Source organism: Crinia signifera, chromosome 2, assembly GCF_055691185.1.
Source record: "Crinia signifera chromosome 2, ASM5569118v1, whole genome shotgun sequence".
NCBI lineage: Eukaryota > Metazoa > Chordata > Amphibia > Anura > Myobatrachidae > Crinia > Crinia signifera.
In genome coordinates, this window is record NC_139218.1 from 23,866,169 (window position 1) to 23,893,482 (window position 27,314).

A 27,314-nucleotide genomic window follows, 5' to 3' on the forward strand; every position below is an offset into this window, starting at 1 on the left:
TGTGTGTGTGTGTGTGTGTGTGTGTGTGATTGTGGCCAAATTCCTTCTTTAAGATTTACTGGAAATGTTGCAGACTGTGGCTTCCAGCCTTGCAGGGCACAAGCTGCTCCCCCTGGTTATTTCTGCAACGTAAACTAATTTGAAATGCAAGTAAGATGCAATTTGTAGTCAGGCATCCAAAGAGGCCATGTTTTTTAACTCCTTATTATGATTGTCAGCTTTTATGAACGAGCAGGGCCCTTTTCCCTCCAGTGATTTCCTTTCCTTACTTATATCCTTATCTCCTCCCCATCGCCTCCACCAGCCTTGCCTACCTGACCCTTTCCATGAGGGAGACAATGCTCTGTTCCTGGACTTCCCTGGTAATGTATGATTGCCATCACCTGTGGTGAAACACCTTTCTTAGCAATTACCCAGCTCCCCTCCGGTGATGGCAATCATACATTACCAGGGAAGTGCAGGAACAGCATTTTCTCCCTCATGGAAAGGGTCAGGTAGGCAAGTACGGCCTACACACCAGCTCCAAACTAATGTGTATAAATTTCGCAGCAATGTGTATGAACCTTGTCCATGTCCTGCAATGTTCCCTACAGTGTTCTTACTGTTGCTGTACTCTGTAAGGCGCTGCAGGCGCCTTGTGGCACCAAATAAATAATACCGAAAGTGGGACTGTTTTAATGCATCTCACTGCATCAAATTCATCTAGCCTGTGTATGTCGTGTGTCTGGGTACAGTTCTGATGGCCTCTGTAACACTTGAATATATACATTACGCCTTGTGTGTACCACGCTGGTACAAGAAGCAGATACTTTTTAGACATAGTGTACCAGTGCGCGGGTTGGAATCTTTGTGTCAACTACAACTAAGTCGGCAAGCATTGGGTTGACACCACTAGGTTGACATGCAGCAAGGTTGACATGGGTTAAGGTGGACATGGGTCAAGGTCGACATGTGTCTAGGTCAACATGCCATTAGTTCGACACAAGCATTAGGTCGACATGGGCTATGTTGACAGTCAAAAGGTCGACATGGGGTTTTTCACTGTTTTTTTACCCGAATGACGACACAGTCGACAGGGACACAGTTTGAAGTGCACCGCATCCCCTCGCATCACTCGCTTCACTCGCTATGCGTCGGGCACGGTGCCTCGCTACGCTCGGCACACTATTTTATTCTCCCACCACGCCCTAGTGGATGGTAGGGCATGAAATACTGCCTGTCGGCACATGTCGGCTCAAAAAAACAGTGAAAAATCCCATGTTGACCTTTTGACTGTCAACCTAACCCATGTCGACCTAATGCTTGTGTCGTCCTAATGTCATGTCGACCTAGACCCATGTCGACTTAGATCCATGTTGACATTGACCCATGTCGACCTTAACTCATGCCGACCTTGCTGCATGTCGACCTAGTGGTGTCGACCTAGTTGTAGACCTAATGACCGTATTCCCAGCAATAGGCATGTGGATGATCAGGTAAACTTCATAGGCAATCTCTACCCAGGAGAGAATAGTAGGCTATAACTAACGTAAATATGGCTTAGTGGATATTCCCCTGCCAGAATGACTCCTCCCTCAGGCCAATATCTCCAAAACCAAACCGCAGCTGTAACATGTCAGGCAGGAGCTGATTGGCTGGCTGTTTATCACTCTCCACTTTTTCACTTTTTGAAGCTTGATACATCTGGCCCCCTATGGCTGATAGGGCATGCTGGAACTTGTAGCTCTACAGCGGTTGACTATGGTATTACACACATGGACATGGTTCTGAATTTTTCATAGACATCAACATTTGCTCTTTATTAAATGAGTATGTAACTCTGGGAGACAATGGAGTAATCTGCCGCCGGGCTCCTGCTCCTAAGGCGGAACCTCTCCTGCAAGTGGCTGACTCCCCCTCCTAGAAGGACCTTCTGTGCTACATGGGCCGATTTGAACCGATTTCGAGGGAGCGGGCTGAGAAATTGGGCTGAAATCAGAACAAATCACATGTGTTTGACATTGCATCCGATCCAATGCGAGGGGTCACGCACTCATCGGATCAGAGTCGGTGGTCAGACCTGCCTTCATGTCCGAGCTTCGACGCAGCGGCGGCGAACGGGGTCACATCAAATGCGGAAGGACCGCATGCAATTTATCGCAAACGATCCTGCCGCCCAGGACGGTCCCGGCCAGCTCCAAGGGGATCGGATGGCCATACAGTTCTGTGTGTACACCAGTGGTTCCCAAAGTAGGTGCCCAGGGTTGGTGGGTCAGACCAATTGAAATTATTTATGGTCAATGTAATAGGAAAAACCAGCGCATGTAGCTTCTAGTAATAAAATATGTGGACAAACAGTAGGAATCCCGTCCCTCACCACATAACTCAACCTAAGGGTAACCTACAAACACCATTTCCATTTTCTTATACATTTCTCAATTCAAACTATTGGCTGTGACAAAAATTCTGATACTCTGCGGCGCGTGATTCCAAAAAAGTTAAGCGCAGTTAAAGTGTCCTTACATATCTGCTGCAGTGTAACGGAGCCTGCACACAGACCGTTCCTGAAATATATTCTATATCTCGATAGATCCATATCTGAAGAGGAGGCCGGCGGGGTTGGTGGTTAAGCTGCTGATGGGTTAGCAGTGTGTGCGGCTTGTTCTCTCCTCAGCCTCACACAAGCTCCTTGTGATCTTTCTTCCTGTCACCTTGCCTGGCCTCAGGGCCACGGTCATACCTAGGAAAGCCTGTGGTGCTTGTTATAACTCAATAAGGTTAAGTGCTATGTACACTTGTACGCTATTAAGAAGGATTATTTATTTAAGGAATTTTAGGAGGAAAACAGACTCTGGGACATGTGTTCGCTCCCCCGAATAGATACATATAGATGGGAAACTACTGTAGAAGACCTGGGACTCGAGTTACATGCAGGAAAAACAAGTTGTCTTATAACTTTATATGTAGGCTACACTTAAATGGTGTATGGGGGGGGTATATTCCAAGCAAGTGGTAAAAACAAATAAGTTGTCGATACTAGAATGGATAGAGGTGGATTCTAATTGTATTTTATCTGAAAGACACAACACATAATATATTTATTAAGTAAGTGTATGAGCTTCAAAAGTGATAAAATGGAGAGTGATAAACCACCAGCCAAACAGCTCCTGCCTGACATTTTTCAAACACAGCCTGTGACTTACTACGTGTACCCCGCAGTGTCGGAAATTACACAAAGCTTTGTTGGTGAACCCCACAAAGTGAATACCCATGTGTTCTAACCCTAATAATTCCGGTTGCACTGTATTACTGAGTTCTCCTTTGTCTAGGGCTGCACCAGCATTTCTGAAGGACAGTTATACCCCTATTACCATAGCAACCAGGTCCAGCCCAGGTCACTGAACATAGCAGCTTCAAACCCAGTCGACACCACAGGCTGGACCCGGTTACTGCCAGGGCTTCTGCCTGCTGGCACTAACATCACCTCCAACTGCGGTTGAGCTTGCCACAGGATCAGGGTTTTTCACCCATTTTGACACCATATTAATAAGATGTAATGATAATAATACAGATATCTGTATGCGGAAATGTCTTCACTTTTTTTTTTGTTGGTTTGTTTTTGAAGGGGGTGGATTTAAAACAAAGACCCACAAGATATATAAAAGTGAGCCTTTATTTCCCTATGATTCCCTATGCAGAGAAGTTATATTCCATCCCCAAAAGTAAGGTTCACCTGAGTCCTGAATACTTATAGGCCAGATCAGGCACCTGCTGCTGCTTGCTGAGACTTGTAGTTCCCCCCAGCATGGCATTGGGTGTGGAGGATGCAGGCACATGTGCTGCTGCTGGGACACTTCCACTATCAGTGCAGTGAGCGAGTAACAGTGTAACCGAGTCATCTTATACATGGGCCAGCCACGCCCCCTGTTCCACACCGGGAAGCTCAGTGATTGGTCATGACGCTCCCCCTATGCAAATGATCCCGGGGAGGGGAGGGGGAGAGGGATGACATTCCTCCGGACTTGTTACTGTAAAAGCAAATTTATTTCCCAGTCCCTCTCATTCATAGAGCAGAGCAGCCAGTGTGGGCGCAGCAGCAGCAGCAGCGCAGGAGCCTGTAGCAGAGCACTATACCGGGAACAAGCAGAACTTTCCAGCCTCAGCTGCAGAACTTGTCCCCAGCTGGTAACAAGTTGGTGAGGATGGCAGCAGCTGGAACTCCAATAGGACCTTCCTCCTGACCCATGGAGAGTTAAACCACCACCACCACCAGTTCTTGTGTCTGTGGGTAACCCCTAAAACCACAGAACAAGCCACAAGATCCACCAACCCTCCCACCCACCCCATACTCACTGCACCAACAAGGAGATCCTGGGAGGACCTCACTGGGCACCTCTGCATGGGAGAAGCCACCTGAGATGTCTGCAAGGACTTGACCCATGATAACTACTGATCACTGTCATTGCCCCCAGAGCAGGGAGGGTCCCTGGATGGTGTGTAGGGTCTGTGTGTGCATATAGGTGGGGGCACAGTGGCCACTGACAGATCCTCACCCAGCTGCTGCCAGGGGGGCACTGCCACTGCTCTGCGGATAGGGGACACGGATGTATCTGCTCTACTACTGGGACTTTAGAAAGATCACCTGGAAGAAGCTGCTGGGGGGGCTGCCCCTTGTCTAGTGCCCCTAGGGACAGAGTTTTGGGACTTGTCACAAAGTTTGGAGGCAGAGCCCTGTAATTACCTCCCACCCCCTTGTGTCTCCTCTGAGTCCACCTCTGGGTGCCCACTGCTGATACCCTCTGTGCCCACCTCTGGGTGCCCACTGCTGATACCCCCTGTGCCCACCTCTGGGTGCCCACTGCTTATACCCCCTGTTGAGAGGCTGCACTGACTCACCAGGCTTGTTGTGATGCGTATCCCCGTAGATACCAGCACCAGCCGCCGCTTCACGCCGCCTTCCACCACCCTCAGCCCGGGGAAGATGAGCACCGAGACGCTGACGCTGAGCGCTCCGGATGGAAGCAGCGCCGCCCTGGTGGGCAAGCTGAGGAGCGCAGACCGGAACATGGTGGAGGTCCTGTCCGATCACCCCGGAGAGCTGGTCCGCACAGACAGCCCCAACTTCCTCTGCTCCGTGCTGCCCACACACTGGAGGTGCAACAAGACCCTGCCCATCGCCTTCAAGGTATGATCATATGATGGCTATTGTACGCTGTTATCAGCCACATTGCTGTTAATGTCAGGATAAGTACACATGTCAGGATCAATCTATCTGTCTGTCTATCTATCTATTTATCTATCTATCTATCTCATATCTATCTGCTATTTAATAGCTATCTAGGGCAAACTTATCAATTGGGTCCTATCTGCTATCAGAATTGTGATTATACCTACCTATTTGCTAATTATCTATCTAATATTCATCTATAATCTATTTCAATCAATTATCCATCTATCTCTAATATTCATCTATAATCTATTTCAATCAATTATCTATCTATCTATTAATTATATCTCTCTGTCATCTATTTCAGTTTATCTATCTGCTAATTATCTATCCATCTATCTGTCTATCTATCCCTCTATCTATCTTATCTCTGTTAATTATCTATATAACTATTTGCTTATTATCTATCTATAGTTATCTATCTATCTATCTGTTTATTATTTATCTGTCTGCTAATTATCTATCTATCCATCTATCTATCTATCTATCTATCTATCTATCTATCTATCTGCTAATTATCTATCCATCCATCTATCTATCTGCTAATTATATATCCATCCATCTATCTATCTGCTAATTATCCATCAATCCATCCATCTATCTATCTATCTATCTATCTATCTATCTATCTATCTAATCTATATATTTATCTATCCATACATAACAAAAGCTAACCCAGAGTTTACCTTACTGTATAGTATACTTAGTACACGTCTTTTAGGTACATTAGTGTTAGTAACAAGACAAATAAGAACTTGTGAACTTGCACCAGACAGAGCCCCTATCAGTAATCCTGAGAGCACTAGATGGTACTGTGCCACCTGATAGTGGAGAATGAAGATCAGGGTGACCCATTGAGAAACGCACGGTGACCCCTGACTCAATTCCTGGCCCCCTAGGCGTACAACACCTGGGCCCGTCTCCTTTCTGTAAAGTGAAGGGTGCAGATAACGCTTGAAGGATGCAACACTGCTCCTGGATTTTTGGCACTGAGCTGATTTTGAGCCGCTGACTCCGTCCACACAGATGTTCCTTGTTATCTGCCTTCATATTATTCATTTTCATGAGACATTAATGTTTGGACATTGGGAAACGGTAGCTTATGTGATCATTATCTGGATTTCCACTGTACAATCTCCCCTGTAGCCTGGCACTCCCTCCTGTAAAATGACCTCCAGTGACAGGCCCAGGGCACAATAAAAAGTAAAATCCAACAATTCAAAACTTTATTTGCAATCAGCGTAAATGACACCAAAGCAGACATTGACCCCCGATGCCATCATGTAGTGGTGATACTTGGTGCAGTTGCTTATTGTTGTATGGTTTTTGCCTCTGTTCAGGACAGTTATATTTTTCAAACAACTTTATTTAAATTCCTTTTCTTTTGACACATGGCTCCACACAGCACTCAATAATCAAAACATCCTTTTTTTTTTTTTTATTGACACAAATAATATTTAATTAAGAATCATAGGATAAGAGACCTGTTTCCATACCTCTGCATCCCAGCTGGGAGGGAGCCCAGTGTTTCATGGCGATGTATTAAAATGTCCCACACCCCCTGACAGATCTTTCCACCAGAAACCTGTATAACACTCATGTTCGCCCCCTTCCCTGAATACCAATCTGCTCCTGTCTGGACCCTTTGATGTTTCCAGGAAGGAATATGTACTTGTAAAATGATTTAGTCACACGATCTGACTCACTGTCCTGCAATGTGTCTAGCCAAGGATCTCCAAGCAGGACCCACTCATCCACTACTCTCCGCTTTGTGTGTATGTACATATACATAGATACTGTAGATAGATAGATAGATAGATAGATAGATAGATAGATAGATAGATAGATAGATAGAATATCACTGACCGCACGGTGCACCCAGCCATGGATTAATATAATATTCAGGAACCAGAAACGAGATTACCCATCTTATTTTTCGGTAGCTGAAATACAGGTTGCAGTTGGAACAGATAACGGGACAACATGTTCCTTGTCTTACGTGATCCTAAAATAAAGTCTGGCTTCATATTAATTGCGTCATAATTGCTTAGAGTAACTCTGAAGGAGTTTTACATTTACATTATATTGGCTGACTACAATAAAGCTTAGTTTTCGGGGTATTTTTATTAAAAAAAGTTTGTGCAGATACCTCGTTAGGTGGCAGGGAAACAGGAAATGTTTTACACCTATATGCTCATTTTAAAAAAAGAACACTCTTAATAATTACAGCTTCAGCCGTTTCACATTATGCAAATTAGAGCAACTAATATACTGTACATCTACAGTATCTATCTATCTATCTATCTATCTATCTATCTATCTATCTATTGTATTTTTTCCGTCTCTCTCTCTCTCTCTCTCTCTCTCTCTCTCTCTCTCTCTCTCTCTCAATTTGGTCCTTCTGCAAACTGCTAATTTGACAAATGCAGCTGAACCCTTTGCTGTTTGGGGAAAGTGTGATTTAACCCTTTGCTTGTCAATGTCTCTCTGAGAGGTGTGCAAAATATCCGCTAAAAATGTCTGCGCCGCTCACATTTGTTATATAAATTCAAATAAAAAAACCGTTGTATAAAACAAGATTATATTTCTTCTATAAGGTAAACATGACAGGTCATTTCGAAGAATACAAATGTTTGCTTGGCAATTTTCACACCTATTTTGACAAATGAACTTGGCACTCAAAGGGTTAAAAGCGAAGACGCTTTATTTTTTTTTTCCAGTTTGAAAGTTAATAAGACAACTTTTTTAAAAATGTACGAGATGAACCGTTGCAAGCCGCGAGGTGCCCCCCTTTCTGACGCTGCAGAGTCTTGGCAAAAAACAAACTAATAATGGGAAATAAATGATGATTGTACCGTAAACCCGGATACTGCAAGTCAGAGCCATATTAGGGCTGATCAGCATTTTTTTTAAATGCAGCGTTCCATAAAAAAAAAAAAATGAAATGAGCTTTTCCACTGAGAATTAGCTTTATTTGTGCCGTAATTAAAAGACAAATAGACAAAGCCCTGTCACCCGGTCTACTTTATTATTTGCCCCTTATGTTCTGTTAGGTAAGGTGGGCCGTCACAAAACGACAATAACCCCCAGTGGGCAGCACTTAGTGCGACACATCGTCTCGGAAAACGAACGCTGGGATTTAAAAATCAGAAAGGAAAGATAATACAGCAGGAATCGGGTGCATCTTGCGGCTGTACCTAGAGGGTTAATAGATGCTATGAACAGGGAAAGGTTACTGTATCGGTATCTGTTATTACACCCTGTAAAGCAAAAAGCCATATGGATCTTTGCTGCTAAAATATCCATTTAATTTAAATTCAAATGCATAAAATAATTTAAAAAAAGATACAGATCTGGGTGCAGAATAACGGTCTTTTGTTTCGTTCTCTGTACCTTGCTTGACAAATGACAGTGTGACATAGCAGCGATCAAACACGGAAGACACCCAATGTACTCCCATAGCCGCCGCAGTCAGAGTAATACATTATGAGGGTATTAGCAGCTAATTCCATGTACTGTTACTTGTCTGGTGACCGCACAGCCCCTGTACTGGAAGCCCCTCTGAAAGAAGAATTCAGTTAAAAACTTTAGACCCATTCAGCTCATGGATGGATATCCAGGAGAATTCAGCCCATACGTCCGTTCTTAGCCCACCTGGTCCCTTTATACAGGCCTATACGTCCTTACGGAAGATTGATGAGAGGAGACTCAGAGAGTACAGTAATTGTACACAGGTAGCTTACAGCTAATCCTTTTATCCGAATACTGTCAGGGTGCTGCAAGCCCAATCTTGTCCCCGCAGTCTGCTTTTTTTACCTGTTTGTGTTTTTAGTTTAATTCGCTTTTAAGATAAATAATAAAAAAAACTTCTAAAAGGTTTGCTACATTTTTTTTAACGCTTTTCATCTTTTTTTTATTTTATTTTTATGTCTGTCTTTAGAAAGACGGGGCGTTTAGTTCAGCTGTAAACTTCTTACAGGCAGACTTGAGTTTATTTAGCCTCCTTTCAAACGATTCGGCTTCCAGTGCCGGGAATCTGTCCTTCAGGAGTAGTAAGTACGGCTACGCGTTACAGAAAATAGCACCACAAGCTCACGGTTGCGGACGGCCCTTGGGAACCTTCTCATTTGGACTTAATATTTTGTTTATCCAAATATTTGTCAGAATAAGGAATAGTGAACCAAAAAGGGAGATATTATATATTGTTCTATATAAACATATAAGTAATGCTATTGGGATTGTAACCATTATAATTTGTTTTTTATTTTTTTGTCTTTTTTTTTTTTAATTCATTTTTATATTTATATCATTTTATATAAATACAAAAACATAAAGGTATTTGCTGTGCGCATTTGCCTCTGCGGTCAGTACACAAATTAAAAAATTAAAACAATATAGCATCAAAAAATGTAATTCAAATAACAGTATATATATAGTAGGTGTAGACGGTGAGAACAGACCTTCAGAATGTTCCGTAGGACACACCGGGTGCTGGGAATAATGTCTTTAACCGCTATTTCCTTTGCAATATACTCTGTGCTGTACCTGACCTTGCATTCTTTGCCCTGGCCAGGTGGTGGCGCTAGGGGATGTTCCGGACGGAACACTGGTGACGGTAATGGCAGGCAATGACGAGAATTATTCGGCAGAGCTCCGCAATGCCACGGCGGCGATGAAGAGCCAGGTGGCCCGGTTCAACGACCTGAGATTCGTTGGAAGATCTGGAAGAGGTAATGATGCAATCATTATTATTATTACTATCATTTAATATTGGAATAATAAGATCACCAGTGGCTTTAGTCCAGTCGGTAGGGCCGCTCAGCTGGGCCGAAACACTACGGGCCAGATGCACTAAGCTTCAAAAGTGATAAAATGGAGAGTGATGATCAGCCAGCCAATCAGCTCCTACCTGCCATGTCACAGACTGTGTTTGAAAAATGTCAGGCAGGAGATGATTGGTTGGTTGTTTATCACTCTCCGTTTTATCACTTTCGAAGCTTAGTGCATCTGGCCCTACATCTGCTCCAAGGCTGGCACATTCCTGCTGTGCTATAGTCAGTGTTATTATACAGGGGAGGGACAGGCGGCCTAACCATCAGTACATTCATTGTTTTCACCTGGTCGGATTTGAACTTGTTTTGCCTCGTGCCGCAGACGTGTGACAGTTGGTTATGACTTCAGGCATTTGTGGCATTTGTGGTGAGTTATCTCGGGGCAAAGCTAGGGTGTATTGTTCCTCATCAACTTGTAAAAATGCAAATCTTTCACCTCTCAGGTCACCCCGTATTTAAATTGCAGCCTACAACGTGTGGTGATTGCAAACACTATTGCTGCAAATTAATTCTGATGAGGCGGTCTCCCTACCCCCCCCCCCCCCTTCCTCCCCTCTGTCACTGCCTTCAATTGTTTGTTTTTTCTGGGTCAGATGTACATTTATCACATCCTGCATAAGTGCGGCAGCGTGCACTGACTGACAGGTCTAAGAGGCTCATTATCGCTTGACACTCAAATGATGTCAAAAAATCCCTTTTTACACAACACACCTGCAGCCATTCTTGTAGTCGCAGCGTGACGGTGACATCACAACCCAATGAAAGGCATTTGAAAAGACCACAGGTGATTGACAGCCCCACGCTCTCATCACACGTGCACACGATGACGGGGACGACAGCATTGACTGGCGTATCGGAGGCCTGGTGTGAAACACAGCAGCGTGGCTGTCAAACATGACCGAACGAGGAGGCATTTATAAAAAGCAGGACTGGTTAAGAGGATAAACAGACAGGATTTAACAAGTAACCATTGAATTGTAAAATAAATAAGGATCGCCCAATCACGGTTGGGGAAATGATCCTATATTTGCATATATGTAGATGTCTGCTGATATTACAGTGCCAAACGGTCACCACACTCAGTGACAAACACATTAGGATAACAGATGCTTTTATCATACCGACGCAATACGACATAGAGAATTCCCCAAAGAGCTTGCAGTCTAATATATGAAGCATTTATGAAACCAAGAATTAGGTTTCATAAATTAGAAAATAGAATCTGTTTCCCGTTGATGTCATTCTTCGCACAAATTTTTCACGTGACATATTTGGAGAATCCCGTATGTTCATATGCTTTACAGATGGCGATATAACGGTTATCCACTTAGATTTTCTTCCTGCAGGAAATGTTCTGTGAAAACTCTGCAACAAACATCCTAGTTCCTAAGAGCTGGCCACAGCCTGGATCTTATGTATGTCTCTTTAGACTGCACAACATCCGCTATAAAACCACAGGCGATAGATAAACAGCAAGCACACCAGTGTCTCCTTCATGAGCAGTCTTTTAGATTGTCCTCGTAGAAAACATTGAGATCTCCCCCCCCCCCCCCCAATGAAATGTTGAAAACCCTAAGGTCGGAAACTACCCCCTTCCCCCCCGCCCCGTGCTATTTCACACACTTTGCTGAGGCCTCAGCTTCCTGTGTTTCTTAACCGCACAAAAACGTGCAAGTGTGTGGTGCAGCAAAAAGAGGAATTGGTCGTAGAAAAACAACACAACAGATCCTGCAACACAGCAACGGCAAAAAGTCTTACCTCCTGTTTTCCCGCTGAACATCAACCGCCAATTCCTAGGGTTGGTGACGGTTTAGCAATGATCAAGTGGTTGAGGATCTAAAAGTACTTTTGTGGCTCATGTCATTTTTCAAGTTTAAAAAATATCGCACAGGTCTGTTAAGATATGGGCTCTGGCGCCAAATAAATAAACCATAATAATATTGATATAAACCCACGCAAGCACAGGGAGAATATCTAAACTCCGCACAGTAAAAACCAACATAAAGATCAATAGCTAGATACTAGAATGGAGTCACAATTGTGGCCACAAATCACAGACCACCAATGAAACAGCACCACCCAGTGGATACATGTGGTAGTGGTTTGATTACTTCTGCACTTTCAAATTAATCAATATTTGGGATATTTGATCTCTCCCTAAAACATGCTGACATAAATACCCCCATATAACTACAGCATGGCTAAATAGCACCAAACTTAACACCGGGGAGAAGAAGGGACACATCAGTGTAATCTGCTGTTCGGCGAGGAAGAAATCCCCATTCACGGCTTACATGAGTGATTATTGGTGCTTCAGGACCGGTTGGTGCGTAGGTGTCGAGAGTAGATTAACTGTACCCGCTGTAATTACAAATTAAAGACGTGTTCACTACACCATAGGTTATGTTTTGGGAAATTAACTGTCTCGTTGGAGACACAGGTCAAATACTGACTGAAGAAAGGAAGGTTCGAATTCCAGAAATAAGACCTGAATTTAGGGGTTCCTGGTTGAATCGAGTCTGTCGTCAGTTTGGAACTCAGATTTTTTTAAAACACGGGGGTGGGGGGTCATATTTTAATTTAAATTTGGGCTTTGGAGAGGTTATACACTTTATGGGATTACACCCAATAGTAGCAGGGCCTAGCGGTACTGGGAAGGATCAGAGCCGGTGATGCGGCATATATGGATTTGTAAATATGGGTCAGCCCAAGTCACGTTGAAATTGGTGACTCTTGCCGGAAATTATTCAGCTGGTGGAGCGTCCGGGTCATTTTAATGATCCTTGTTTTATTCTCCCCCCCCCCCCACGAATGACTAAGACATTCTCTCATTTATAACACAATGCCTGGCTGTTTTCCTAAGGTGTATGTTGTTTGCATATCCCTTGCACGGACTGCAATGTTCTGTTACCGTGTTTGCACAAACGCTGTTATGTCTAGAGTGTCTGGTTTGTCAAGAAATTTAATGTTACTTTTTTTTTTTGTGAGAAGCGTATAAGTTTTTGACAAGTAGCTGAGAGATTTGTTTTAAATACCTGTGTGTGAATGAGCCCTCCCTCCTCATTTTTTTGAACCCCCCTTCCCCTATTTCGCCGAATCACCTCAAGAGCATGTTTAATCAATGTTTCTATAGGCTTGCGATGAGTATAGAGATGTATTCCCATAAGTAAATCATTGCAGTTGCACATGGTCTCCGAGAATGTTGGTTTATGGTCACTGTGAGGAGCACCGCTAAACAGTTCCTAAAAAAAAAAATTAAAAAAATTGAGGTAATTTTTTTAAATAATTTTGTTTTAATTTTTTTCAGTATGGTGCTCTGGGTTAACCGTATGTCATGGAGTGCTGCTGGGGTGAGCGTTGCATTAGCCTGGCCTGTCTTGTGTGTGCGGGTTAGTGACACAGGCCAAGCGGCGTGTGTAACATTTTACCACAGATTACAGACTGCAGGCTGAGGGCTGTTTGCTCTGTCTGTGTAACATAGGAATAATGCCGCCTCACTACCCACAGAACACAAGCGCCAGCCACTTGTAACCACTAATTTGAATATGGAGGTTTTTTTGTCTGTTCGCCACAGATGTGGTCACTGAAACCACCATTTGCAAGTTGCAGTGTGTGCAAATGTTCTCCAGCCTCATTACAGTTAACGGGACCTGACTAATGTCGTCTTAGATGTCTGACACGCTGAAAAGCCTTTGGTTTTTGTACCATCATGCGGCAGGAAGTGTAGGAGGTTCATATAACACACACATACAAATACGCACACACACACACACACACCATGGCCCTTATACTGGTTCACTCACAAAGGCAAATCCTTCTCAAATGGACAAATCCATGTGCACTGCAGGTGGGGCTGATGTAACATGTGCAGAGAGAATTAGATTTGGGTGAGTTACTTTGTTTCTGTGCAGGGAAAATGCGGACTGCTTTAAATTTACCCTGCAATATAGATCTCACTTTGAAGTAAAGCCCCACCTAAATCTAATTCTCTCTGCACAAGTTACATCTGCCCCACCTGCAGTGCACATGGTTTTGTACATTTGAGAAGGAATTTGCGGTACTTGTGTATTATCACGGCGCCCCCGATATTAAGTCGCATGATTTTTCATTGTATCGCATCGCATGCCATCGCATGCCATACACCCGATGCACTGCAATGCGATGTAAGCCCCCTATACGATGTTAAATTGTATAAGCACCCTAATGGGTGCTTACAATGTTAAATGCACCCCCACGCCACCCCCCCAGTATGAACGTGAACCCGAAGCGTGGCAAACGCTGCGAGCCCGGGAGGGGCGGCGGTACGCGTCCTCCGACCTTTTCATACCCCCACTATCCACGTCGGCGTGGAGTTGATTTTATATAGTTTGGCGAGCGCAGTGAGCCACCGAGCCCGAAGCGTGGCGAGCGGACGCGTATACCTGTGAAGTTATGCGCGGCCCCACGCGGGGCTCACTGCGCTCGCCACACTTCGGGCTCGGTGGCTCGCCACACTTTATAAGATCAACTCCACCACGCCGACGTGGATAGTGGGGGTATGAAAAGGTCGTAGGACGTGTACCGCCGCCCCTCGCGGGCTCACTGCGCTCGCCACAATTCGGGTTTCCTGTTCATAGTGGGGGTGCATTTAACATTGTAAGCCCCCATTAGGGTGCTTATACAATTAAACATCGTATATACAATTTTAAATCGCATCGCAGTGCATCAGGTGTATGCCATGCGATGCGATTATATGTTGTACGACCAAATATCATGGGTGCCGTGCTAGTACACAAGTACCGTTATGGCTGACTAACGTGATTGCCCCACCCACTGTTTGCCATGGACAGCCTCGCCTCCAGGTGACCCCCCTGCCCAGGTCTGAGAGTCGGGGCTGTTGTGGGGTATGTGAAACTAATGGTGGAACGTGTTAGTCACAGACTAAGAAGAAAGTTTATGAAAGCTGCTATAGCCCACACCAACCAATCAGATGCTTGCTTTCATTTTCTAACCTTATAGATGAATAGATAAGGGGAATGCTAATTGCTATGGGTCTGCCCACCTCATTTAAATACCTCTAGATGGTTGCATGCAGAGTTCAAAATTCAAATAGGGGAGCCACACCCACTGCCAGGGAGTCAGTTTGGAATGGCAGTTGGTGGCAGTGGGTGTGGCTCCCCTCTTTGAATTTTGAACTGTGCAGCCCCTCTTCTGGAGCCGCCACTGGTTGCATGTAACAGCGCCACCTGCAGGATATAACAATCATGCCAGCCTAAATACTAAACGATTTATTTATATATATATATATATATATATATATATATATATATATATATTGTTAAATATATTTTTATCTAATATAATCAGTGTCCAATCTTGCTTACGTTTACTTGTACGCCTCATCCTTGAATTCGGGTTGCCGTTTTCCTCTTAGGAGCAGGCTCATTTTCTGATCTGCAGTGAATTATCTGCAGAATCTGCCAAATCTCTCGCAATTTGGACAATAGAGCGTTCAATGACTTCCCGATAGGAAATAGAAGTGTACTTTGTACTTCCTCTAACGCTCCACTATATTTGTGCCCATAACTCTTTCCTTCCACGATTATTTTTCTTGGTAATGAGATGGGGTGGGGCCGGTCCCCTGAGCCCCCTAATATTATCCAGCCAGGGCCCGGGAACCCTATAATATGATCCAGTTGTACAGATGCTTCGCTGCAGCACTAAGGAACGCTCCATAATAGAGACACCGAGCCGGCTTTAATATTAATAATGTACAAGCCGGTGGCCTTCTCATGTGGAAACTGTCTGAAGCTGGAATACAAGAGGTTAATGGATTCACCTGTTTCCCAGATTAATTTGGTCTAGCAGTAATGGTGACATATGTAGTATAAAAATTTCCACATATTTAATAGGATATCCATGACATTCCTCTTATTCCTTGCTATGCATTTTAGGCAAGCGGAGCATTTGTGGCTCACTCAGTTGCTGCCGAACTACAGCTCCCAGCATGGCTTTCATTGTGCAAGACGTTTGGCCGGGCAATGGTGGGGCTACTAGTATACACAGCCTCGCCAACACTGAATCAGTCCCTTAATTAGTCTGTAGAAGAGGTTGAGAAAGTGTTGCTTTAATTGGATTATATGAAACTGTGTCGGCGGTGTCCTGTCGACATGGCGCTGTTGACATTTTGACTGTCGGCAACATTACAGCCGACTGCTTCCCAAGAAACTGTGGATATGTAGGAGCATTAACGTGATCTAGGACAATTGTGTTTACACACCTGTGTGTTCCTGTTATTGTTATTTTATTATACATTTTTATTATATTATTAGATTGTCTTGTTTGTTTTATTACCTTTGTGTTATTACCGGGTTATATCGCTTGTTTGTGCTGCTATCACAATCAGACTCATATTGGGTTCTTCTGCTTGTTTGTTGTATTACGTTTGTATCATTATTGAGATTGCTGCTAATTTGTTGTTGTTTTTTTATTTTTTTTCGCTAATGGTACAAAACAGACTAATAAATCATTTATAAAAAGTGGAAGGTCAATCAACATGATTAAAGCTGTTGGTGAATAGGAAATATTGTGATGGGAAATGTAGGATATAAAAGCAGGCGATAAGTGAGTCTAGATCGTTAGAGAACCGAACCAAAACTCGCTCCGGATCCCCCGAGGGACATCCGATCCAAACCGTTCTGGGTTGAATTTTACCTGGATTTGGAATTTAGGTTTTAAGTCTGAATCTTGTGTTTTGGTTTATAAAAAATAAAATAAAAATTTAACTGAACCGAAATCTGAATCCGAATCAAAGCACTTGGGGATGCTTTTGCAAAACCAAAACATGAGGGTGAAGCCAGGTCCAAAACCAAAACATGAGGGTGAATCCAGATCCAAAACCAAAACATGAGGGTGAATCCAGTTCCAAAACCAAAACATGAGGTTGAATCCAGATCCAAAACCAAAACATGAGGGTGAATCCTGTTCCAAAACCAAAACATGAGGGTGAATCCAGTTCCAAAACCAAAACATGAGGGTGAATCCAGTTCCAAAACCAAAACATGAGGGTGAATCCAGTTCCAAAACCAAAAACATGAGGGTGAATCCTGTTCCAAAACCAAAACATGAGGGTAAATCCTGTTCCAAAACCAAAACATCTCTGTGGCCAATATAAAGTCATACTCATTGCTGCCATGGGTGTGGGTCATTGCGTTGACACAATTTAGACTGACATGCATTGTTGGCTCGACCTCTGAAGATCAACACCTGAAACAGTTCGACATGGGTAAGGTCGACAGGGTCCCAATGTCAACACAAGCATTAGATTGACAATGGGAAGATCGACAGTCAAAAAGGTCGACATGAGTTTTTGCAATTTTTTTGTTCAAAATGTCGACACAGTCGACATGGACACAGTCTAAGTGTACCACGTCCCCTCGCATGGCTCGGTGCGCTCGTCACACTATTTTATTCTCCCACCATGCCCTAGGGGCATGAAAAACAACCTGTCGGCACAAAAAAAAAACGTGAAAAACTCATGTCGACATTTTGCCTGTCGACCTAATGCTTGTCTTGTCCTTCTAACCCTGTCGACCTAACCCCATGTCAACCTATTTCAGTTGTCGTCCTAAGCTAAGGCCTGTCAACCTTCAGTGCTCGATACAATGCATGCCGACCTTAATAGGGTTGACATAATGACCGTATCCCCACTGCAATGGGGTCACTTTAATAATAGGCTCCTATAGGTAATAAATGCATGATCTCAACCCCATAACAGATAACGGGGTACACTTACTAAAGCTTCTAAAAATGAAGAGAGATGCTGTTGTCTATAGCAACCAGATTCTCATTTTCAATGATGCAATAGATAAATGATAGAAAGAATCTTCTTGGTTGCTATGGGCAACATCACATCTTTTCATTAGTAAATTCACCCCAACGTGCTCCTCATTGGTCACTATATATTTTGTAGCGATATATCGGACCCAGTGCAGCATATACCTCCCATTCATTATTATTTATTAACATTTATTTATATAGTGTACACATGATCTATTCATATACAGGGAAATTATGTTACACATAACTGACACACTTTGCTTTATCATTTAAGCTTTTTGTCCTGTGTCAGTATTCATTTCATACAGCCTCACGAAGACGCTGGGGGTGCGTATAACAAGTTTTTGTTGCAGTTTTAATGCTATAGTGAGTAGTCTGAGGTAGACAAAACAATATACATTACCTCTATGATTGATATAGGAACATGTCGGTTTATTTGTCCAGATGATAATTCTCATTGGGAAAGAATAACACGTAGGATAGTGTAATGAGGGGGCTCCGTGCAATAGCTCCATGTTTACCTTCAGGAAAAGCAATCCAGAGCCGGTGCTGGGAGTTTCCTGCAGTAATTCTATCTGGCCTATTTGCATTATGACTGTGTCAGTTATTTTAACAAATAACATAAGCTGCGCGCAGACTGTCCCCGCAGGGATGGAGGGGACGAGGCTGATTTTACTGGAATGCTCCCGATGAATCTTCACTTTGAAAACCAACTTCTAAAAACAGCCACCCTACCCACTGGTTTATTAATACCACGATCTTGCTCACAGACACGGCAGCCCTGGCTGAGAAGGGGAGATTTAGTGGTGCCTGCTTCGCAGACAGCTCTGGAAGTGCGCAGTGGCCTGCTACTGGCCGATATCCAGACCTACAACCGCTCCTATCAAGTTCAACAAGCTATTGGCAGGACCTGCTCGTCTTGATCCCAGACCACCCTACAGTGGATCAACCTGTTCAGTGCCAGCAATGTGGGATTTTGTTATGTGTGTTAACACTGGCAACCTACAGACATAAGGGCTGCATGTAGAATTTGGAAACACCGCTGTGCAGGAGAAGGCTGCACTACATCACACACATAGCAGTGAACACATAGGACTCACGCTATATATATTGGGTGCTTTGGGAGCCTCTCTTTTAGGGTCCCACAACAATGGCACAGTGACACTTGTAATTCTAAAACAATGGCACACTGACGCTGGTTGTCCTAATACAATGCCACAATGACACTTGTGGTCCCAGAATAGTAACACTGACACCTGTGCTCCCAGAACAATGGCGCACTGACACCTGTGCACCCAGAACAATGGCACACTGACACCTGTGCTCCCAGAACAATGGCACGCTGGCACCTGTGCTCCCAGAACAATGATATACTGACACCTGTGCTCCCAGAACAATGGCACACTGACACCTGTGCTCCCAGAACAATGGCACACTGACACCTGTGCTCCCAGAACAATGGCACACTGACACCTGTGCTCCCAGAACAATGGCACACTGACACCTGTGCTCCCAGAACAATGGCACACTGACACCTGTGCTCCCAGAACAATGGCACACTGACACCTGTGCTCCCAGAACACCTGTGGTCCCAGAACAATGGCACACTGACACCTGTGCTCCCAGAACAATGGCACACTGACACCTGTGCTCCCAGAACAATGGCACACTGACACCTGTGCTCCCAGAACAATGGCACACTGACACCTGTGCTGCCAGAACAATGGCACACTGACACCTGTGCTCCCAGAACAATGGCACACTGACACCTGTGCTCCCAGAACAATGACACACTCACACCAGTGCTCCCAGCACAATGGCACACTGACACATGTGCTCCCAGAACAATGGCACACTGACACCTGTGCTCCCAGAACAATGGCACACTGACACATGTGCTCCCAGAACAATGGCACACTGACACCTGTGCTCCCAGAACAATGGCACACTGACACCTGTGCTCCCAGAACAATGGCACACTGACACCTGTGCTCCCAGAACAATGGCACACTGACACCTGTGCTCCCAGAACAATGGCACACTGACACCTGTGCTCCCAGAACAATGATATACTGACACCTGTGCTCCCAGAATGGCACACTGACACCTGTGCTCCCAGAACACCTGTGCTCCCAGAACAATGGCACACTGACACCTGTGCTCCCAGAACAATGGCACACTGACACCTGTGCTCCCAGAACAATGGCACACTGACACCTGTGCTCCCAGAACAATGGCACACTGATACCTATGCTTCCAGAACAATGATATACTGACACCTGTGCTCCCAGAACAATGGCACACTGACACCTGTGCTCCCAGAACAATGGCACACTGACACCTATTCTCCCAGAACAATGATATACTGACACCTGTGCTCCCAGAACAATGGCACACTGACACCTGTGCTCCCAGAACAATGGCACACTGACACCTGTGCTCCCAGAACAATGGCACAGTGCTTTCATTCAGAATACGGATAATCTATGACCTCTCCTTTGCTTCCTATCCTAGAGCCATTGGGGTTGCCATCTTGCTTGCTAGTCATTTTCACAGTTTGTCCTTTGTTGGAACCTCTCAGCCTTATTCCGCTGAGTGCCAGTCCAATCAGGAAGCTAGCGTACAGCAGCCAAGTGGTTAAACAAATGCAGCCACAACGGTGGCGAATGGTGGCAGACAGCACTTGGAGACAGGGATTTGGCAGGGGCTCAGTGGGTAAATACGACAAACTCCAGAACATTATCATAAAATACAGACTGAGAATCCGTGAATCTCTCCTGTGAGAAGGCTGGATGCAGCTTGTGGTGTGCCAGTGACATATGCAAACATTTCCGTGGTTAATAGTAATATTTCTGCTTTTTGGCTGTATTTGACTTTCTAACCACACCATCCCTCGGTTAGCCGCAATGCATATTCACAGCCACGCTGCAAGTAGGGGCTGTCTCCAGCCGTCAGATCTAGTGATTTTTCCATGCAGCGGCCGTGTGGAACATTTCTGCTACTATTAGTCGGGTGAGTGTGTTAGAAGAAGGAAAGAAAATGGATTTACCCCTCGGAGGGCTAATGTAATATTTACCATGCTATGCGGTGATGTGCGGAACACTTTGCTGGCTCCAAAATGTCTTTTCATTTTGTTTTCTGACCGCCAGCATTTTCCAGTCTTTAGCATATATATATATATATATATATATATATATATATACTTATGTACTACCCTGATTACTGAGTGTGGGGGGGGGGGGCACCGTGTGGATCTGAGTCCTCATTTAGTGCACTAGACCAGAGAGCAGCTACCAGGACGAAGAGACAGGAGCCTTACCATGAGGTGGGAGAGTGTGAGCTTAGAATGTGCAGTACTGGTTCTATTATATTTGTGTATTTAATTTATTTATTATGGTATGTTAACCTTTTCCTGACCACTTATACCCCTTTCACACTTGCAGAGCCGGGTCATACCCGGGAATGTGTTCTCGGATGCTTCCCGGGACTCTACCTGGGAATGTACCCTTTCACACTGCACTCAGACCTGGGATCGACCCGGGACAGCCTCATTCACACTGATCCCAGGAATTCCCTGCAAATACATATGCATGTCATTAGAAATGGACTCCAGGGCCCTGAAAGATGACATCAGCATTTGTGAGCCCAAGAAAACTCCAATCAGCAGCTTTTTTAAAGTCCTGTGTACCCAATCCCGGGTACGGGACCATTCTCACTGACCGCATCTTGGGTCGATTCCGGAATGTTCATCCAGGGATATTCTTTCAAGACCCTTCACACTGAGCTAAATCCCGGGTTAATGCGTGTTCATGCACAAAAACCCGGGATATTTTTGCAAGTGTGAAAGGGGTATTATTGAAATATTCCATACAGTATCCAGTGCATAAAAAACAACAATGTTTACATTCATTTCTGGGGTCGTTACTAGGAACCCTCCCCCCCCCCCCCTCCCCCTATAGAAAGCCTGCATTTGCCACTACTGTCCTACATCTTGGTGACAGCCATTTTGTGTCCATCAATGTTCATGAGAATAAGACTTATTAATTTCACTGAGGTATGAGTATGCCTCACTTATGTGACAAGCAGGATATCGCCTTCATACAGTACAGTCCCAATGTGTACACTAGTAAGGGGAAGACAATTCATCTACCCAGATGGTGTTAGTCCACCAAGATCGGTCCTTATAGATCCCTCCGCCTCCTCCGGTATTAGGTCTGTCACCATAGCGATACTGAGCTGCTCCAGCAAATGACGGTATCCTGCCACAGATCTATAGTCTTGTGGCTCCTTTGCATTCAACAATGCCCCAGAATTTGCTATATGTTGGCAATCACTGATCTCTACTTATTTATATAAAGCTCAAACCGAATCTCAAGGTCAGACACAACTTTAAAAAAAAAAAAAAACATTCCTGATTGTGTTCCTGGCGTCATTGCCGAGGGCTGTAAGAATTGGGTCTGTTGAAATGCAAACTGGGGAACCTGTGTCGGCGTCCTTTATACCCTCTGCCTTTCAGAGTGGAAGAAAGTGTCTGTTGCTTCAGGGCTGCAGAAATGCTGTCTCCAAAGGCAACGACTAGCTAGCTGGAGGGAACGGCGCAGTCTAACAGAAGACAGTGTATTTTATATGTCATGTTACAGGCTGTGTTTGAAAAAAAGACATTGGCTGATTGGCTGGTTGGTACTTCGGGGGTCTATGTATGTACCAATCAGCTCATGCGTAACATGTCAGCTAGGAGCTGATTGGTTGTCAAACAACCTGGTGGGTCCTGATTTTGGAAACAAATGTTAGAGAAGAATGAAGCATGGTAGCTAATACCTTTTCTACCACTAACATAACTATTATATGTAACAGAAGAATACTGTTTGGCCACCTGCTGTAACCACCGCACCTATTTTCAAAATAGCACAGACCCATTACGGTTCTTTTTTTAGACTGTTGACAATGGTCGCGTTTTATGTCATACTTTGCATACACACAAGAAAGGACTTGTAAAGTCAGTCTCGTTTACCATGACAAGTAGATTCATCCCAATTTGTCAGGTATTCTTTTATGTCGGACTTGCCTGCATGTTGGGCCACAACATCAAGGGGTCTCTGTGATGGAGACCAGGGCTAAGAGCTCTGAGTAAAATACAAGGCTGAGGTGATTTCGAGAAAGCCTTGTAAGAAGCCAAGAGCATTTAACGGCTCACAGCACTGGGGTCATTGGTTCGATTCCCACCGTGGCCTTAACCGTGTGGAGTTTGTATAGTCTCCCCGTACTTGCGTGGGTTTCCTCCGGGTACTCCGGTTTCCTCCCACATTCCACAAATATTCTGTTAGGTTAATTGGTTCCCAACAAAATGAACCCTGCAATGTCTGTGTGTGCGTGTACATGTGGTAGGGAATATAGATTGTAAGCTCCACTGGGGCAGGGACTGATGTGAGTGTTCAAATATCCTCTGTACAGCGCTGCGGAATATGTGTGCGCTATATAAATAACTGGTAATAGTACAGGCTGCATTACCCATAGACGGCTGGTTGGTATTTCCCTATGTACATTGGAATCCTCCGTGCAATCATTACAGTTTTACACAGAGCAGTTTAAATATTTGAAGTCGAGATCTTTTTTTATTTTATTTTATAATCGTTTATCAAGAGAAGTAATCTCGCCTGTCACTCTCTTAGCATCCATTGTCTGCACTTCATGGGAAAGGGAACACGTCGGTCCGCGCTAAAGTCTCTCCGCCCACTTTATACAAACATGAATATAATGCAAATATTTATGTATCACACAGATATTGGGCATTATCTAGTGATCTCTGTGTATTGGCTCAGTGCCCCCGAGAGGCCAGCTAGTGTCATAGGATCTCCATCGCTCTCACCTCAGCGCGCTCTGCGGGAGGTTGTGTTACCCGGAGTATGCAACACCTCACTACGGCACCTTTAGCCCTCGCTTACACATCAGGTAGTGAGGTAACACTACAATAAGGGCCTGATTCAGCAAGGCTCACTACGTAGCGGACATTCGCTGCTTTAGCGAGCCCTGAAACGAACGCCGACCATTGAATGATTTCTCTTGCCTTCAGAAAATAAAAGCCAGTCGGAACGGACTTTTGTTTCCTCCGCCAATTGCCGAAGACAGGGAAGCAGCTCTCGGCAGGCATCAGCCCACCTGCGTTCCCAAGGAAACAACCCATTTCTATCTTTTCCCAAGGAAATTCCCAGCATCGCAAGGAAGGCTCTGTGCTAGACAAAAGCTACTGAAGCAGTTGATGTTGCAACCGATGTTGCGTTGATGGTGGATAAATTGGATCCTTCAGTACCCTGGAGCAATGACCAGATACCCCCCCCCACACACACACACACTTGCGTATGTTTGCACTTGATGCCAGCCGCACGGGATCTATGGGTGCCGCTACACCAGGGGCCATTGTTCTTTGGGAAAAAAAACTTATGATAAATGTTGTGTCTGTACATTAGGTAATAAATGTGACGCAGCGTCCCCTTATCAGCCATCCCAATGCCCCCCTGACACCTCTGTACCTGCATGACATTACCGCACTCACCTTCCTTCTCCCTAAGGTTATGTTTGTGCTATGAAGTCATCACCTGTGCACATACTGTAACCTGGGTGCGACTCCTTAATTGCTACAATGCACAATTAATCTAGAATTATTTGTGTGGGTGTGAACAGGTATTCTACAAATTAACTATTTATTTATTTATAAACCTTTATTTAAATAGTGGCAGCTTGATATTTAGTGCGTTCCAGCTGCGGCTACATCGTCCAACGCAGTCCTTTCACTGTCTGGAACCGGAGACAATTGGCCGTTGTGCCCTGCCCCAGTGCTGTGAGGCGACGGTGCTAACCACTGTGCCTCTGTGTCACCTACAGATAATAATAATAATAGTAATGTCATTGCATTGTGCACAGCTGATGTGAACCCAAACGTGGACATTTGGATGTGGTTGTGTCATTTGTCTAACGAGTGTTTGTATTGTCTTTTTTTTATTTTAAGGGAAAAGCTTCACACTTACCATCACCGTCTTCACCAACCCGCCTCAAGTGGCCACCTACCACCGAGCCATTAAAATCACAGTGGACGGGCCGCGAGAACCCAGACGTAAGTCAACTTTGTTTTTCGGGTGTCTTGCATTTACACAGATTACCACTTCCACACACTGGGGGAGGTTTATCAAAGCTTGCAGAGAGGTAAAGTGGAGAGAGATAAAGTACTAACCAATTAGCTTCCAAGTGTGGTCTCACCAATGCCTTGTAAAGAGGCACTATCACATTGGCATCCCTTGAATCCATTCCCCTTTTAATGCATGCCAGTGTCCTGTTTGCTTTTGCTGATGCACTTGAGCAGTGTGCCCTATTACCCAACTTCTAATCTATGATGACCCCCAAGTCCTTCTCTACAGCAGAATTCCCTATAACAACTCCATTTAGCCTATAAGTAGCTTGCTCATTTTTGTTCCCATAATGAATGTCTTTACATTTATCAAAGTTAAACTGCATTTTTGCACCTTACCGCCCACCTTTCCAGTTTTATTAAGTCACTTTGTAGTGTGTCCTCAAATATTGCAACTTTACTCACTATGACCAGGGCCGTAACTGGGGGGGGGCTGAGGGGGCACGCGCACCGGGCGCTGGAGGGGGGGGGGGCGCTGTCAGGTCCGGGGACAGCCAGCGGGGTTCCGGGTAGCCGCTGTAGCGGCAGCTTGACTCCGTCCGTCTCTACTCTCTCCTACTAGAGCGGCGGCGGGAAGCACTGGTGATGACTTTGAAAAGACTTGCCGGACGCGTCCGGCAAGTCTTTTCAAAGTCATCCCCAGCGCTTCCCGCCGCCACGCTAGTAGGAGAGAGTAGAGACGGACGGAGTCTCAGTCAAGCTGCCGCTACAGCGGCTACCTGGAACCCCGCTGCCTGTCACCGGACCCCCGCTGGCTGCACACAGGAGGTAATTTATGTTGTCAGCGGGGCGGTGAACAGGGGTGGGGTCTCCGGTGCCAGGGCCAAGGTGGTCATTTGGTTCCCCGTCCCATCCTGTCGGGGGGGGGGGGGGCACCAAATGACTGCCTTGGCCCGGGCACCGGAAACCCTAGTTTCGGCCCTGCTATGACACTTCCTATATCATTAATGAGCATATTAAGCAAGGTGGTCACTGAGGTATTTGTGATGTCACAGTTCCTAGCGAATGGCGAGGTCGCAGTGTGGTAAATATTGGCCCCACCCACAACATGGCTGCTTCTCCTGTGATTTGGGGACAAATACATGTGATATTCAGAACGTAAGGCACAGAAATGCTTTAGAAATGTATTGACAATGTTGCTATGACAGACACAGTAGGAGATTGTGCTCTGACTAAACGTCTCAGTATCTAATTTGTAATTCCGTATTACAGTGCTCCATGCTGGCAGTAGAAACTCTCACCCCAGGACTCTTATTTACATGCCAGGTACATAGAAATATCCCTGTGTTTGCGCCTTATGGGGGGGTTTAACACTAACCTAATCACTGACTTGTTATCAATAGGAAGCAGCTGTGCCTTTCATGTTTTATACATAAGATTTCTAATGTGTGAATAGATATATTTTTATTACTTTTATGAGGCAATAATTCCCATTATCTTACGTTTGCATGAGAATCACTCAACATTATCAGAGCTGAGAGTAGTGAGAAGGCAAATAGGCACTTACATGGGAATTGTATCGGAGCCCTGAAGACGTTGCCGATAGTAACCATCAAACCCTTAAGGAAAAATTTAATAAAGCTTCTAAAAATTAAAAGAGGTGTTGTTGCCCGTAGCAACCAAATAGATTCTGTCTATTACTTTTTAGGATGCAACAGAGAAATGAAAAGACATAATCTGATTGGTCACTATGGGCAACATCCCCTGTTTACATTTTTGAAAGCTTTAGTAAACTTACCCCCAACTGTCATTTTGTAGAATGTAATAGACCAGTTTCGTATATAGAATCCTTACCAGGATTCTACTTTCTGTTTTGGTATCACATTTGTGTATATATATATATATATATATATATATATATATATATATATATATATATATATATATATATAGATGTCATAACAGAGAGTGAGAGCAATTTTTGCAGGGACACTGATCTGTTTAAACTTGCTGGATATGGAGAGAGGGAGCTGAGAAGACTGCCCGCTGGAACCAGCAGATCCTCCTGTCTGCGGTCCCAGCGCTCCTCCTGCTAGACTGTCCCTTGCAAAATGGCCGCCGCCTTAAAGCAAACCGTTATTTAGGATGCAAGAGGAGGTCGCCGCCTCCTATAGCATCCTTAATAACCGTCTGGTGTGAGGGGGCGGACATTCTAACAGGAGGCTCTGCTATGCAAAGCGGGCAGCAGTGGACTGGGCGGCAGCGGTGAGGACAGGGAGGGGAGGAGAAGGAGGGCACCATGCCAGCAGCGACAGATATGGCCGCGGCCCCATTAACC

At 44.7% G+C, this 27,314-nt stretch overlaps 1 protein-coding gene across 6 annotated transcripts in view; it reads left to right on the forward strand.

Moving 5' to 3' along the window:
- Window positions 1-27,314, forward strand: part of RUNX1 (RUNX family transcription factor 1) — a 195,967-nt gene that overhangs the window by 121,784 nt on the left and 46,869 nt on the right. For 3 of the 6 annotated variants that reach the window (XM_083171751.1, XM_083171752.1, XM_083171754.1), the window contains 4 exons: window positions 4,905-5,164; window positions 9,780-9,936; window positions 24,860-24,964; window positions 26,249-26,302. In XM_083171751.1, coding sequence (XP_083027877.1) covers window positions 4,905-5,164; window positions 9,780-9,936; window positions 24,860-24,964; window positions 26,249-26,302 — 576 coding nt within the window. Of the gene's footprint in view, window positions 1-3,664; window positions 5,165-9,779; window positions 9,937-24,859; window positions 24,965-26,248; window positions 26,303-27,314 lie in introns of those variants that run through there. The other 3 variants (XM_083171753.1, XM_083171756.1, XM_083171755.1) reach the window with 2 other exon arrangements.